This window comes from Arachis hypogaea, chromosome 19 (genome assembly GCF_003086295.3).
Source record: "Arachis hypogaea cultivar Tifrunner chromosome 19, arahy.Tifrunner.gnm2.J5K5, whole genome shotgun sequence".
Classification (NCBI taxonomy): Eukaryota; Viridiplantae; Streptophyta; class Magnoliopsida; order Fabales; family Fabaceae; genus Arachis; species Arachis hypogaea.
The window spans coordinates 51,773,458-51,788,809 of record NC_092054.1 but is presented as its reverse complement, the minus strand read 5'-3'; the positions used below and the strand labels follow the sequence as shown (position 1 = coordinate 51,788,809).

Below are 15,352 nucleotides of genomic sequence, written 5' to 3'. Positions count from 1 at the left end.
TCTTTACTATATGATCACTAGTATCTAAGTGTCTATGTCTTAAAGATATGAATGTCCTATGAATCCATCACCTTTCTTAAATGAAAATTGTTTTCTGAAAAAGAAAAAGAAATACATGAATTTCGAATTTTAAAATAGTTTAATTATTTTGATGTGGTGGCAATACTTTTTGTTTTCTGAATGAATTCTTGAACAGTGCATATGTCTTTTGAATTTGTTGTTTATGAATGTTAAAATTGTTGGCTCTTGAAATAATGATGAAAAAGGAGAAATGTTATTTGATAATCTAAAAAATCAGAAAAATGATTCTTGAAGCAAGAAAAAGCAGTGAAGAACAAAGCTTGCAGAGAAAAAAAAATGCGAAAAAAAAGAGAGCAAGAAAAAGAAAAAGCAAGCAGAAAAAGCCAAAAGCTCTTTAAACCAAAAGGCAAGAGCAAAAAGCCAATAGCCCTTAAAACCAAAAGGCAAGGGTAATAAAAAGGATCCAAGGCTTTGAGCATCAGTGGATAGGAAGGCCTAAAGGAATAAAATCCTAGCCTTAGCGGCTAAACCAAGCTGTCCCTAACCATGTGCTTGTGGCGTGAAGGTGTCACGTGAAAACTTGAGACTGAGCGGTTAAAGTCGAGGTCCAAAGTAAAAAATAGAGTGTGCTTAAGAACCCTGGACACCTCTAATTGGGGACTTTAGCAAAGCTGAGTCACAATCTGAAAAGGTTCACCCAGTTATGTGTCTGTGGCATGAATGTATCCGGTGGTAATACTGGAAAACAGAGTGCTTAGGGCCATGGCCAAGACTCATAAAGTAGATGTGTTCAAGAATCAACATACTGAACTAGGAGAATCAATAACACTATCTGAATTCTGAGTTCCTATAGATACCAATCATTCTGAACTTCAAAGGATAAAGTGAGATGCCAAAACTGTTCAGAAGCAAAAAGCTAATAGCCCCGCTCATCTAATTAAGACTGATCTTCATAGATGTTTTTGGAATTCATTGTATATTTTCTTCTTTTTATCCTACTTTATTTTTAGTTGCTTGGGGACAAGCAACAATTTAAGTTTGGTGTTGTGATGAGCGGATAATTTATATGCTTTTTGGCATTGTTTTTAGGTAGTTTTTAATGTGTTTTAGTCACTTTTTATTATATTTTTATTAATTTTTAAATAAAAATCACATTTCTGGACTTTACTATGAGTTTGTGTGTTTTTCTGTGATTTCAGGTAATTTCTGGCTGAAATTGAGGAAGCTGAGCAAAAATCTGATTCAAGCTGAAAAAGGACTGCTGATGTTGTTGGATTCTGACTTCCCTGCACTCGTAATGGATTTTCTAGAGCTACAGAAGTCCAATTGACGTGCTTTCAATTGAGTTGGAAAGTCGACATCCAGGGCTTTCCATCAATATATAATAGTCCATACTTTGCTCAAGGATAGACGATGTAAACTGGCATTCAACGCCAGTTCCATGTTGCAGTCTGGCGTCTAGCGCCAGAAACAGGTTACAAGTTGGAGTTCAACGCCAGAAACAGGTTACAACCTGGTGTTGAACACCCAAAATAGCCTAGGCACGTGAGAATCTTAAGTCTCAGCCCCAGCACACACCAAGTAGGCCCCAGAAGTGGATTTCTGCACTATCTATCATAGTTTACTCATTTTCTGTAAACCTAGGTTACTAGTTTAGTATTTAAACAACTTTTAGAGATTTATTTTGGATCTCATGACATTTTTAGATCTGAACTTTGTACTATTCGATGGCATGAGTCTCTGAACTCCATTGTTGGGGGTGAGGAGCTCTGCTGTGTTTCGATGAATTAATGCAACTATTTCTGTTTTATATTCAAACACGCTTGTTTCTATCTAAGATGTTTATTCGCACTTCAATATGATGGATGCGATGATCCGTGACACTCATCATCATCCTCAACCTATGAACGCGTGCCTGACAACCACCTCCGTTCTACCTTCGATTGAATAAATATCTCTTGGATTCCTTAATTAGAATCTTCGTGGTATAAGCTAGAATCCCTTGGCAGCATTCTTGAGAATCTGGAAAGTCTAAACCTTGTCTGTGGTATTCCGAGTAGGATTTAGGGATTGAATGACTGTGACGAGCTTCAAACTCACAAGGGCTGGGCGTAGTGACAGACGCAAAAGGATCAATGGATCCTATTCCAACATGAGTGGGAACCGACAGATGATTAGCCGTGCGGTGACAGCGCACCTGGACCCTTTTCACTGAGAGGACGGATGGTAGCCATTGACAACGGTGATCCACCAACATACAGCTTGCCATATGAGGAACCTTGCGTGTGTGAAGAAGAAGGCAGGGAGAAAGCAGAGATTCAGAAGACAAAGCATCTCCAAAACTCTAACATATTCTCCATTACTGCAAAACAAGTATTTAATTATTGCTCTTTTATTTTTCGCAATTCAAACTGATAATTATAATTGACCTCCTGACTAAGATTTACAAGATAACCATAGATTGCTTCAAACCAACAATCTCCATGGGATTCGACCCTTACTCACGTAAGGTATTACTTGGACGACCCAGTGCACTTGCTGGTTAGTGGTACGAGTTGTGAAAAGTGTGATTCACAATTCGTGCACCAAAGAGCCAGGCAAAATTTCCGATAATTTTGGACTTCTTTGTCTATATGCACAATGCGCTAGCTAGAGCGTGCTATTAATAATTAATTTATACCCTCAATACATGCTATTTCAAATTCAAATCAAACTCCACTTCCTGCATAGGCATGTTCGGAATTTATACAATAATAATAATTATTAGTTAGTTAATTAGTGTTGGATTCAAACAATAATAGATAAAGATATAATCTTTCAAGAAAATAATTAACTATTAGCATCAAACCTGATTTCAAGTGTTGGATGGTGCTAACTCATGACCACTATTAGCATCAGGAACCTAATAAATGTAGTAGTGTCAAATAAAAAAAAACAGTTCACAAGAAAAAATTTCAAATTTTAAAAATTACCTGCATAAAAGAATTTTCATTGAAATCTTGAGTCATAGATGAACCTGATGAAACAAGCTTACACAAAACTTGTCTCATAAAAGACAATTCAGCCAACATTTTATTTTGATTTTCTTTCATCAACTTCATTTCTTCTTCATGTTTCTCCTTTAGCACCTTTATTTCTTGTTGTAATTTTTGAGCAACCTCATTAGCAAAAGCATCTGAAGCAAATTTACCATAAGATGATTTATTACCCCACAATAAAGGTGTTGGACCAAGTCCTAAACCACGTACGTAACCACTTCTATCACTTCCCAATACTTGAGAATAAACATCTCCTTCCCAAGCAACACCATTATTAGATTCTTCATTAGATAGCTCGCCATTATTCCAATTCTCTTCAATTAGTTCCTATATAGAAAGAACTAAATGTCACAATTGAGTGAAGCTAAAAAGGAGGATACATGTATGTTCCTATTTTAAAACTAAATGCATGATTTAGTTCCTTTATACTTTTCAATCATAACAAGAAGAAGATACAAATTCATAAATTTTACCACTGCTTTTGCAGACTCCTCATCCAATGGTCTACCATCCTTACGCCTTTTATGAATTTTGAGAAAAATCTCTGCTCGTAAAGGTTCGATTCCATCCTTGGCCTAACAAAATGACAAAGTCAAAAGATTATATATACTGTGCTGCTTTGCTAATGGTTCAAAAAAGGACAAATTTTTAGTGTTCTTATATTATATATACTGTGCTGCGTTGCTAATGGTCCCAGAAAAAAATAGTGCATTATTTTATAAAATATCTGAAATAAAAATTACGCATAAGTACCTGTTTATCCATCAATGTTGCAATGTTTTTGGATCCTCCCGTGTGAGGCATTTTTTGCTTTGCTTTATTAATCCTATTTGCTTGAGTACGTTTCTATCAAAACACATTATGGATTAGTAAAATACACTACTACACACACCTGCCATTATTTCTCTATTTTCCTATTTTCTATATCTATACAATTTCAGTAAAATAGTAAGTTCTATACAGTTTCAGTAAAATCTACTTTGGCCTAAGTAATTTGTTGCAGTTATGGCAGAATTAGAATTAAAAAAATAAGAAAATGCTAATAAAACAAATGAAGGCAATCCTTATCAAATCAGTAAAATAGTAAGTTCTATACAGTTTCAGTAAAATCTACTTTGGCCTAAGTAATTTGCTGCAGTTATAGCAGAATTAGAATTAAAAAATAAGAAAATATTAATAAAACAAATGAAGACAATCCTTATTAAATTCAGTAAAATAGTAAATTCTATACAGTTTCAGTAAAATCTACTTTGCCCTAAGTAATTTGCTGCAATTATGGCAGAATTAGAATTAAAAAAAATAAGAAAATGCTAATAAAACAAATGAAGACAATCCTTATCAGATTCAAAGTACCTTTGCTTTATCAGAGAACCAATATGAGACAAGACCAATCCATTGATCTCTTGGGATTCGTTCTGGTCTATTCTTCAATAAAATATCTTTGGTTTTGTATTGCCCAAATACATACCCTTTAAGTAACATTTATAATCTTTCCATTTCTTTTCAATTGATCTTTTTACAAATTCCTCACCACATATTGGGATAGAAAACTTCTTCTACAAAACGTTCAAGCAATTTCTTAATGAATCAAATAAAATTAAATTGGAATCCGTTAAGAATAATAAATTCTTACCCTCACAATTTTTAGCAACTTATTTTTCTCCTCTTTATCATAACATCTCCAGTCATCTATGTTTAAAGGCATTATTGAAGGAGTTCTAGCTAGAATACCAAGAAAACTAGCAAGTTTTCTGCCTTCTTTTCTTATAGCTTGGTTGCGGTTATTAAATTGCACATCAATTGTCTTTCCATGAGGCATGTTCCAAATTTTTTCAACAATGTAGGTCCTCTAACCCTCTTTGCTTTTGGATGACCTAACAAAAAAAATGCAATTATTCAGTGAAAAGAAATATGAAAATATAATAATATCATATTTAAAGCAATAATAATATCACCTAATTCTTCATCTTGCTAAGAATTTATACTATTAGAAATACTAGGAGTTTGAGACACATTCTCATCATTCAATAGTTGCTCCATAAAAGGCAGCACTTCATCAGCATAATTTTCCTCTTCAACAAATCTCACACGACTCTTTTTAAGCACTCTTAAATCTGTACTTGAGACAGCACTCTCAAGATCATTATCTTCAATAAGTTTGTGTCTTTTGCTTGCCATTGAAGCACTCATTTCTTCCAATCTCTTTCTCTTCTTTTTTCTACTAGTGAAGCCCTCTTCTTCCCAGTTCTTTGTAGCTTCCCCATCAATTTCATGCATTTTCTTTCTCTTTTTATGTTTCCCCTTTTTATTTGACTCTAAATTATTTTCCAAATTTCTTCCTTCAATATTTGACTTTTTATAGTTCTTCTTTGATGCATCCATATCCTACAAAGTCAGTAGAATTTAAAGTATAAAACATTTACATTTAACAAAACAAAACAAAAAATAGATTATGAAAAAGGAAAAAAAGTATCAAAAAACAGAACCCAAGGATTCTAACCTGAGTTTTCAAAGCTTCCATGTAATAACAGGACAAGAGTAAAGTGAATCAAGTTATATTATACCAACTTTATCAAAAAAAAAGGTAAAATAACATATTAACTCCCTAGGTCAACATTAATAAACAGAATAAGTAACCAATCTTAAGACATAAAAGATCCTTCAAACTCAAAGATCAAAATTCAAAACATCAAAGTAAGAGCTATATATCAAAGTAAGGGCTGCATCTGCTTCTTCATGCGTGTACCAACACCTCTCCAAATGAGCATGTGCAGAAAAATGCAAGTCACTTAGTACACCTCTCTAAATAAAAAAAATATAAACTTAATAAATAAAAATAAGAAAAATACAGAAAATGAGAATGCAAAATGTAAAAGTTCTCAAAATATTACCTAACTTACTCAGAATTGTCATCAGTTTGATTTGGTGAATGTCCATGATCAATTACTATACCATTAACCCCACTTCTAACCCAATCATTATTCCCATCCTCAAAGTGACAAATTTCCTCTAACAAAGTTAAGTCACCATTATCATTTTGTATTAATTGCTCAAACTGCATGATTTTCTTTTCTTCCATATTATATATGTCTCGAGGACTAATTAGCCTAAGGATAAACCATTCATGATCATGAGGATCTTTCACAAATATCACTTGTTGAGCTTGGTTTGCAAATACGAAAGGTTCATCACTCTCTTGATCACTGGTATGTATTAAGTGTGAAAAGTTCATTAGTGTGAAACCCAAGTCATCTTTCTTAACTCCTCTACCTTTGGTTATGTCAACCCAATCACATTTAAATAAGACAACCTTAAATTCTTCAAAGTAATTTAACTCTATAATATCAGTCAATCTTTCATAATAATTGATGTTTCCCGACTTGGGAGCATTGTCACTTGCACTTGCATAGCTAATCACCTTTGACACAACCATGACACCTAAATCTTGTGTTGCCTTGGACTCTTCATGCTTCTTTGTTCGAAATCGATACCCATTGTTCAAATCAAAACCTTTGAATCGTCTTGCAATGTAACTTGGACCTCGTGAAAGGGTTCTTATATCACCTTGGGTACCAAATGTGATATCCAACTTGTTAATCTAACCAGAAAATAATATAGAAGCTATAAACTTTTGATAAAGTAACATGATATTAACCAAAAAATAATAATTAAATCTTTTACTTACTTCATCCTTGAACCATTCATGAAATGAATTAAAATGCAAGCGATCAAGTTGATGTGGAGAAAGGCGACGCTTGCGATGTGTTCTCTTGATCTCACTAATATGTTCACTGTACATGTGACCCATATATATGTCACTAATAACGTTATATATGGTAAACAAAAAAGAGAGCTAGATGATCACTCACTTTCTATAATCTTCAACCACTTTAGAAGCACAATTGAAGAGCACATATCGATGGGTTTGCAACCATGTTTTATCATCCATTAAAAATGCTTCTTCTTTGCCAAATGGTTTCCCAATAGAAGGAAAAAGGCATTCTTCTTGATCAGCCTCATGCTCAATCTCCATTTTATTTTTTGTTGACCAATAAAATCTTGAATCCCCACCTTCCATATATAGTGAGCAAAATGCCAAACACTCATTTGAAATATATCCCTCTGTTATAGAACCTTCTGGACATGCTTGATTTCGAACATATGATTTTAAAGTGCATAAATACCTATAACATAAGTTAATATTATTCTACTATATATGAAAATAGACTGAACCTGCAATTTAAATCTAATATATATAATTATCCGCACCTTTCTATTGGATACATCTAGCGATATTGGACTGGACCTGCAATTTTAGCTTCAGTTGCTAAATGAATAACCAAATGCACCATAATTGTGAAAAATGATGGGAGGAAGAGCTTCTCCATGTCACACAATATTAAGACAATCTTCTCCTCAAGTAGTGTTAATTTTTCCACTTCAAGATTTTTACTGCATATCCCTCGAAAGAATGTGCACAATTCGATCAAAACAGAGCTCATCTTTTTATCTACTGTTCCTCGTAAGGCAAGTGGAAGAAGTTCTTGCATTATAACATGGCAATCATGAGATTTTAGCCCTGATATTTTCTGTTTCCGAATGCAACGAGAGACATTAGATGCATAGCCATGTGGAAGCTTAACATTTTCTAGTACTTCATAAAACAACTTCTTTTCAGCAGAAGACATTGAGAAATAAGAAGGAGGGAGAAATGTCTTTCCATTAGCTCGTTGTTGAGGCCATAAGCTAGGTCTTATATTCATCTCTTTCAAGTCCAACCGAGCCTTCAAGTTATCTTTCGACTTTTTACCCAGACCTAACAATGTATATATCAAGTTATCACACACATTTTTTTCTATGTGCATCACGTCAAGGTTATGTCGCACCAAATTTGTTTCCCAATAAGGGAGATTGAAAAAAATGCTCCTCTTTCTCCATGTATTTTTTATCACCCCACTAACATCTTCACCAAGCTTACCAAGAGAAAAATTTATGCCTCTAGTTTGATTCAAAACTAATGAACCTGATATTGGACCAAGCGCAACTCTTGATTCTTTAGTCCCATCGAAAGACCTTGCATCATTTCGATATTTATGATTAGACTTCAAGAAGCGTCGATGACCCATGTAGCAATACTTTTGACTTTTGTGAGCCTTATAGAATGAGTGTCTATATTGCAAGAAGGGCAAGCAAATTCACCATAAGTGCACCAACCAGATAAGTTACCATATGCTGGAAAATCATTTATTGTCCACATGAGCGCTACTTTCATATTGAATGTCTTCTTATCAAAGACATCATAGGTTTTCACCCCAACATCCCATAATTCCTTTAACTCTTCTATCAAAGGTTGCAAGAAAACATCAATATTATTTCCAGGCGCTGTTGGTCCAGGAATGAGTAACGACAAAATAAAAAACTCTTGCTTCATGCACAACCATGGTGGAAGGTTATATGGCATTAAAATCACTGGCCATGTGCTATGTTTACTTTGCATTTTACTATATGGATTAAATCCATCAGCAGCTAATCCTAAACGAACATTGCGAGGATCTTTAGAAAATTCTTCATGAGAATTGTCAAAACTTTTCCACGCTTCAGAATCTGCAGGATGTCGCAAAGTCCCATCTTTATTGCGTTCGTCATGATGCCATCTCATCAATTTAGAAGTTTTTGAAGACATAAACAGTCTCTGCAACCTTGACTTAAGGGGAAAATACCTTAGAACCTTAGCAGAAATTTTTTTCTTATTGTTTTTCCACCTAGAAGCTCCACAAACTGAGCATTTGTTGATGTTCTTATTAGCCAATTCATTCCTAAAAAGCATACAATCGTTGGGACAAGCATGGATCATTTCATACTTCAAGCGCAATCCCTTGACCATCTTTTTAGTATTATAATAAGAACTAGGTAGCTTCTCACCATCGGGTAATACTTCTTTTAATAATCCTAGCAACGCATCAAAAGACTCATTGCTCCATTTGAATAATTGCTTTAGATGGTAAAGTTGCAATAGAAAAGAAAGCTTGCTGAATTTCTTGCATCCAGGATATAATTCTTCATCTGCATCTTTTAGTAACTTGTCAAATATTTCCACTTCTGGATGAGATTCATTTTTTGACGCATGTTTGGCTCCAAAATTTGGCTCCTCCAAGTTTGGCTCCTCGTCACCACTTTCTAAAGGGTCATTATCTATGCTCTGGGTAAAGCCATTATAAACATCCTCTATCATTCCTACCATCTCATCACCCCTAAAAGTTTTTTCTATACAATTAGTTTCTCCAATAGGAGTAGGTGAGTTTAATAATTCTCCATGATAAAACCAAGTGTCATATGATGGCATAATACCATTAACCACAAGGTGATCATAGGCCATTGTCCGATCCACTAAATAGTGTAACACACATTTCTTACAAGGACAAGCAATTGATTCTCCATTACTATGATGAAAGGCATGATCTAAAAACTTTTCTAATCCCTCTAGATACTCTTCACTAATTGTATCACATTGCATCCATCTCCTATTTCTAGAATTGTCCATGATCCTTTTATAGATATTTTATATCCTAATTAAAATGAATAAATTAAAAATATATAAGCATCAAACATCAAAGACTAGGAAATAAGGTAACTAATCTCTAACAAAGGTAAATAGAAAAGTTAGGTAATTATCACTAACCTTAAAATTGGCAAAAATCTGAATTGAGATTGCTTAACTTTGGCATAAACTGTAGGTACAATAGCTGATTTTTCTTTTTATTTAAGCTAGGAATTTTTTCCTCTTTTATACCTTCTGAAACAATGCAATACAATAGTATTGTAAGATTTTTCCTATTGTTAAAAATTTGAAGATACAGAACCTGGTGCCAAAATGCATATAATTAACTACTGAACTATTGAACCAAAATGTCTTAAAATAAAGTATTGTTAATTTTAAAAAAATAAATAATTTATTTTTATTTAATAAAAATATTTTTTAAAAATATATATCTAAATAAATTTTAAATTCAATAAAAATAATTTATTTAAAAAATACTTTTCTACTAAAAAAATTAATCCAACCTAGCAATCAATTGATTTTTCAGATAAAATTGAAAACGGCAATTTAAGTATAGAAAAAACAAGTCATGCGGAGACATGAATGATTTGCAGACATAAGGTTCTAAAGAATGTAATAATAATAATAATACGTGGGAAAAAAGGCAATCAGATTCATTACTAAAAAGATACAAGGGAAAAAATGTAACAAAGACATGCGTGTATGAATTGGACACCACGAGCATAATATATATTCTTCTCCACCTTGAATAATTTAATCTAATATAATATTATATAGTATTTTCGAGACCCACCAAGTTGCAATGAAAACAGACCAATAGTATAACGGTATAACCCAAGTACCTGGTGCTCTATCATCTCAATTCTCAAAGTCACACTCCCACACACAATAGAAACAAGAATTTCCCAACAGCCACCAAATATGACAACTCATCCTCTCTGTCTCTCTTCCTTGTTCTCATCTAACTTCTATAAATTATCATGGTAACTTGCAGATTAGAGTTTATTTTAGATGAAGATTAGATGCTAACTTGCAGAAATAGAGTCTTGTTCAGGCGCAGAAGTGGCTCTAGACCCAAACAGCAAAACCAATGATACCAAGAGGAGAAATGAATTAATGTACAAATTCTACAATAAATTTTTGTGATATAGTGCACTGTGGTCTACATAAATTTGAAAATAAATAAATTAAAAATGTAAGTATGTCCACAGAAATTGTGTTCTACAATAAATAAGTGATAAAGGAAGAGATGTGCTGAATTCAGCACTAAATAAAACTCTTGTGGCATTGCTGCTCTATATCAATCATCACAGAGTGAAAGTACAAGTACAATATATATAGCTCCAGTGATATTCATAATATATAACTACTAGAACGACCAAAATTCAAAAGTACAGTGCCAATAAAATTAATCTTACAAAACCATGGTGTTAGAGTATAATATGCATCATGCAATGAAACAATGAGTAACTTAAGAATTCATTTTTTTACATGAATACCTTTGATAAAAATATGCCAATTAATTAAGCATCTGAAGACATCATTAACGTTATTAGGATTTAGGATTGTGTTGGAGCAAATCAAGTACAGGGATATATAGTTGGAGGCATAAATATTTTTCTCTTACAATAGGCGTACCTTTTTATCCTAAAATCATAAAATTGTCCACAAAATTACTATCAAAATTGTCCACAAAATTGTCCAAAATTCATAATATATAACTACCTCATAAATGAACTTACTATCAAAAGACAGATTTGATGGTATCCCCTGTGACCGGGCTTCTTGCCAGAACCAAAAGGGGTGGTGCACTATTACCACCACCTTCTAAAACTGAAACTAAGATAGTGCATCACAATTAAACTTATATTTATAATTTAAAATATGAGATGAAAAAGAATAGAGTATGAAACAATGAAATTACCAAATGCATGCATTTAGCCAAGAAGTATCATGAGGAAAATATATTAAAGTACATGTTTTCTTATTGCTTCATTTAGTTTTGTGGAGAGTATAAACAAAAATGAACAAATTAATCAAGTATGCCATCTCTTCTTTATATTAAAGTAAGGGAACAGGTACAACAAGAAATCATTGCTCTGCGGATGGATCACCATAGCAGGAGCTGCATGACCAAAAATTATGGGAAAAAATAATTGCCTTGAGAATTTAGAAATCACCAAAGCTAAGCAATTCTATCTATGACCAAAATAGGTATAAAATTCTGAGAGGATAAATCGAGTTCATTCTTTCAAACTTCAAAGTCACAAAACCTTGACTAATCAAAATTAAGCTTAACAACGACACACGATGTAACCTTTGAATCTTCAAATTCCAAAAATGGACAAGAAAGCACAAAATCTTTTGCCATAAAATAAAAAAACCACCTGAATGATTTTTCCAAAACCTTCAAACGAAGCAAAAACAGAAAGCAATTTGAGACCTAATTAATAAATGAAGAGAAATTAACAAATGAAGAGAAATTATGAAATTATACTGAACTAATGAAGAGACATAAATCAAATCATAAAACAAACCCGGATCTAAGTAGATCTGGCGCGGATTTGACCTAGATCTGAGGCAGAACGTGGAAACAAGAAGACAGATGTGCGTGAAAAAACAGAGCGATAGGCGGCAATGGCAAGGCCTGTGACGGCGGTGGTGGGCGGTTGTCAATGGAAAAAGCTGAGATGGAGTGGGTTTTCAAGGAGTGGTTATGTGAGGCAAGGTTCAATGGGATATTTGAGACAAGGTTCTCTCTGGTTATGTGAAGCAAGGTTCAGTGGAATATCTGAGACAAGATTTTCTCTTCCTTGCGCAGGTTTGTAATTCAATAAATTAAATAAAATATTATATTTTTAGTGATAATTAAATAATGGCTGGTATTAATTTAAAAAATTAAAAGTAAAAGTAAAAATAAATACTAATTTAGTGGCAATAATAATAATTGCCACTAAAATTTGTTTTTAAATTTTTTTATGTATTTTTTAGCGGCAATAAAAATAATTGCCATTATAATATATAGTAATAATGGCAAATATATAATTACCGCAAAAAGATAACTTAAATTAAAAAATTAGTGGCTATTATGCTATTGCCACTAAAAGTTTGTCGCTAAAACATATTTTTCTTGTAGTATACCCAGATTACAATCTTTGATCTTGTGTTCTTTTAAATGAATAAAGTAATCCCCTTGATAAAATTTTGAGTTTGCCTTGGTACGAAATAACAATTCTAACAGTATTCTTCTGAAGCTCTCATTTCAGAATATTCATTGAAAAAAGTTTTGATTTGATCTTTTTTTTATTATTTATCTGATCTTGTCTGCAACCATTCTTTTAATTCTGGATATGACCACCACTAATCTTACATGTACTTTCCTATAAGAAATGAATAAATCCTTTAAGTAGCTAAAAAATATACTTGTTTCTAAAAAGTACTATCTATTCTTTTATTAACTATACAGGAACACTTTATAATAGATTTCCTTCTTTGAACATAATTTGATTCTTCTCTAATATTACTTAAATTTTTATATATGACTTTACTTGATTATGTACTTTAAGATTCTTGATGAGAGATTTTTGCTTCTATTCCAGTTAATCTTTATTTGACAAACTCCATATAATTTATTTTAAGTTGGGTTGTTTTGACCCAATACCTTATTAAAACCTCTAGTAATTCTTTTGGGAAAATGTGTTCATTCCTTCATAGGATTACAACTTGATTTTCCCCTCCGATGCATCTTGTTATTCTTGTACATCTTTGTTTACTTGTAATTTCAAAAGTTTCTCCAAGTTCTTGCGAAAAACCATCTTGGTTGCTTGTTTTTATTTTCCAAGGTTTGTATTTATTTTAGTAAAATACTAGTGTGCTTCTTTGTTATGTATTATCATTAAGGTTTTCGTGGCATTAATGTTTTAGGATTAAGTTATCGGGGACGCATGTTGCGTGTAAGGGCTGTTTCTACTGTTGTGGAAGACAGCAGAGCGGAGGTTACAGTTGCTGTTGATTTCAGGTTGAGAGAAAAAGAGTCAGTTAATGTGTTTGGGTTATGATTTAGACTTATCGAGGTAGGGGCGCTTTTTTTAAACTCATTTTAATGTCTGAGAATTGTTATAAATCGATATTAATGCGAAATGTTTATTTTTTTTGTGATTTCATAAGTCTTATGGAAATGTTTGAATTGGTTTGGTCGATTGTAATTATTTGTGTGGTTGATTGATTGATTGTTTGAGAAGATTGAATAATTTGGGTTATGAATTGATTTTTGATAAATTGGTGGTTGCCGAATTGATTTTCTTGAGAATTGTAAATGTTTTGATAATGGAAATGAGTTTGAGTTATTGAAAAGGATTTGATACATTGGATTTGGGTTGTTAATTTATGAAAAATGATTTTTGGAAAATTGAACATGGTTTGAGATATTGAAATTGTTTGGTATTAGAGATGATATAAAGGAGTTTGAAGGATGTCTGGATGGAACCCGAAAAGGGTGGCAGAGTCCGAGTTTTAGAGGAAATGTTGCCGAAATTTTATAAAAATTAGAGATTTTGTTTAGATTATTATTTAAAAAGATTTGGATTCAAAGGTAATATGGTTTGATTTTGAGTTATTAAGAAAATGAGTATGTTTTTAAGTTTGATTCATTTAGAAAAGAATGAATTATGTTTTGAATTAGAACTATTGATGAATGGAATGGAAGGTGTGATAAAGAAGGATAATGATTGAGTATGATTGATGTATGATGATGAATGAGATGCGATTGAGAATGATGTGAATACTGATGAATTATAATTAAATTATTTATATGCCTTATGAATTTGCATATAACCAAATTATTCAATCTTCTCAAACAATCAATCAATCAACCACACAAATAATTACAATCAACCAAACCAATTCAAACCTTTCCATAAAACTTATGAAATCACAAAAAAAATATACATTTCGCATTAATATCGATTTATAACAATTCTTAGACATTAAGATGAGTTTAAGAAAAGCACCCCTACCTCGATAAGTCGAAATCATAACCCAAACGCGTTAACTGACTCCTTTTCTCTCAACCCGAAATCAACGGCAACTACAACCTCCACTCCGCTCTCTTCCGCAGCAGTAGAAATAGTCCTTAGACGCAATATGCGTCCCCGATAACTTAATCCTAAAACATTAATGCCACAAAAACCTTAATAATAATACATAACTGAATACTAACGCGAGGGTTTCGAGTCAGAAATACTTACTATGATGACAAAACAAAGCAACTGAAACTCTGAATCGACTCGGCAGCAGATCCGACAACTATTTCAAGCGACGGCAATGGCCAAAAGCTCCGGTGACCGCGATTGCAACAACCACACCGTAATGATAAAAACCCAGGAATTTAAGAGAATGAAAACCCAACCACAAAATCCTTACCGACGGTGGATCTTAGCGGCGGCAGCGGTGTTTCCAAGCAACGGAGGTGCGGCTGGTTTTTTCCTCTAACAGTGGCTGTAATGGAGACAGCTTCTTCTCCCTACATTCACGATCCCAACAGTGGCTTCTGATGGTGACTGTAGCGAATATGAATGATGGCGCTGAAGGGACGTGGTGGCAAGGAGCACAGCGGCGGCGTTGGGTTCAATGGACAGCGGTGGTGGCAACTGGCTTGAAGGCAACGACTCTTTTCTGTTTGTGCTTCCAGTGGCAGCAACAAGAACGGATTCGGCGGTGGAGACCCGATGAAGCT

The 15,352-nt window shown here is 33.3% G+C and overlaps 1 protein-coding gene across 3 annotated transcripts in view; it reads right to left on the bottom strand.

Annotated features, from left to right (window-relative positions):
• LOC112778344 (uncharacterized) overlaps positions 1–9,847 on the bottom strand; it is a 30,409-nt gene extending 20,562 nt beyond the window's left edge. For 2 of the 3 annotated variants that reach the window (XR_011877877.1, XR_011877878.1), the window contains exons 1-3: positions 6,745–9,847; positions 5,015–6,657; positions 4,575–4,933 (exon numbers count right to left, since the gene is read on the bottom strand). Coding sequence is in view for 1 of the 3 variants with exons in the window: in XM_072228051.1 (XP_072084152.1) it covers positions 2,876–2,923; positions 2,994–3,386; positions 3,533–3,634; positions 3,813–3,905; positions 4,413–4,541 (765 nt within the window). In the remaining 2 variants the exon portion in view is untranslated. Of the gene's footprint in view, positions 1–2,869; positions 2,924–2,993; positions 3,387–3,532; positions 3,635–3,812; positions 3,906–4,412; positions 4,934–5,014; positions 6,658–6,744 lie in introns of those variants that run through there. The other variant, XM_072228051.1, reaches the window with a different exon arrangement.
• Positions 9,848–15,352: the final 5,505 nt, after the last annotated feature.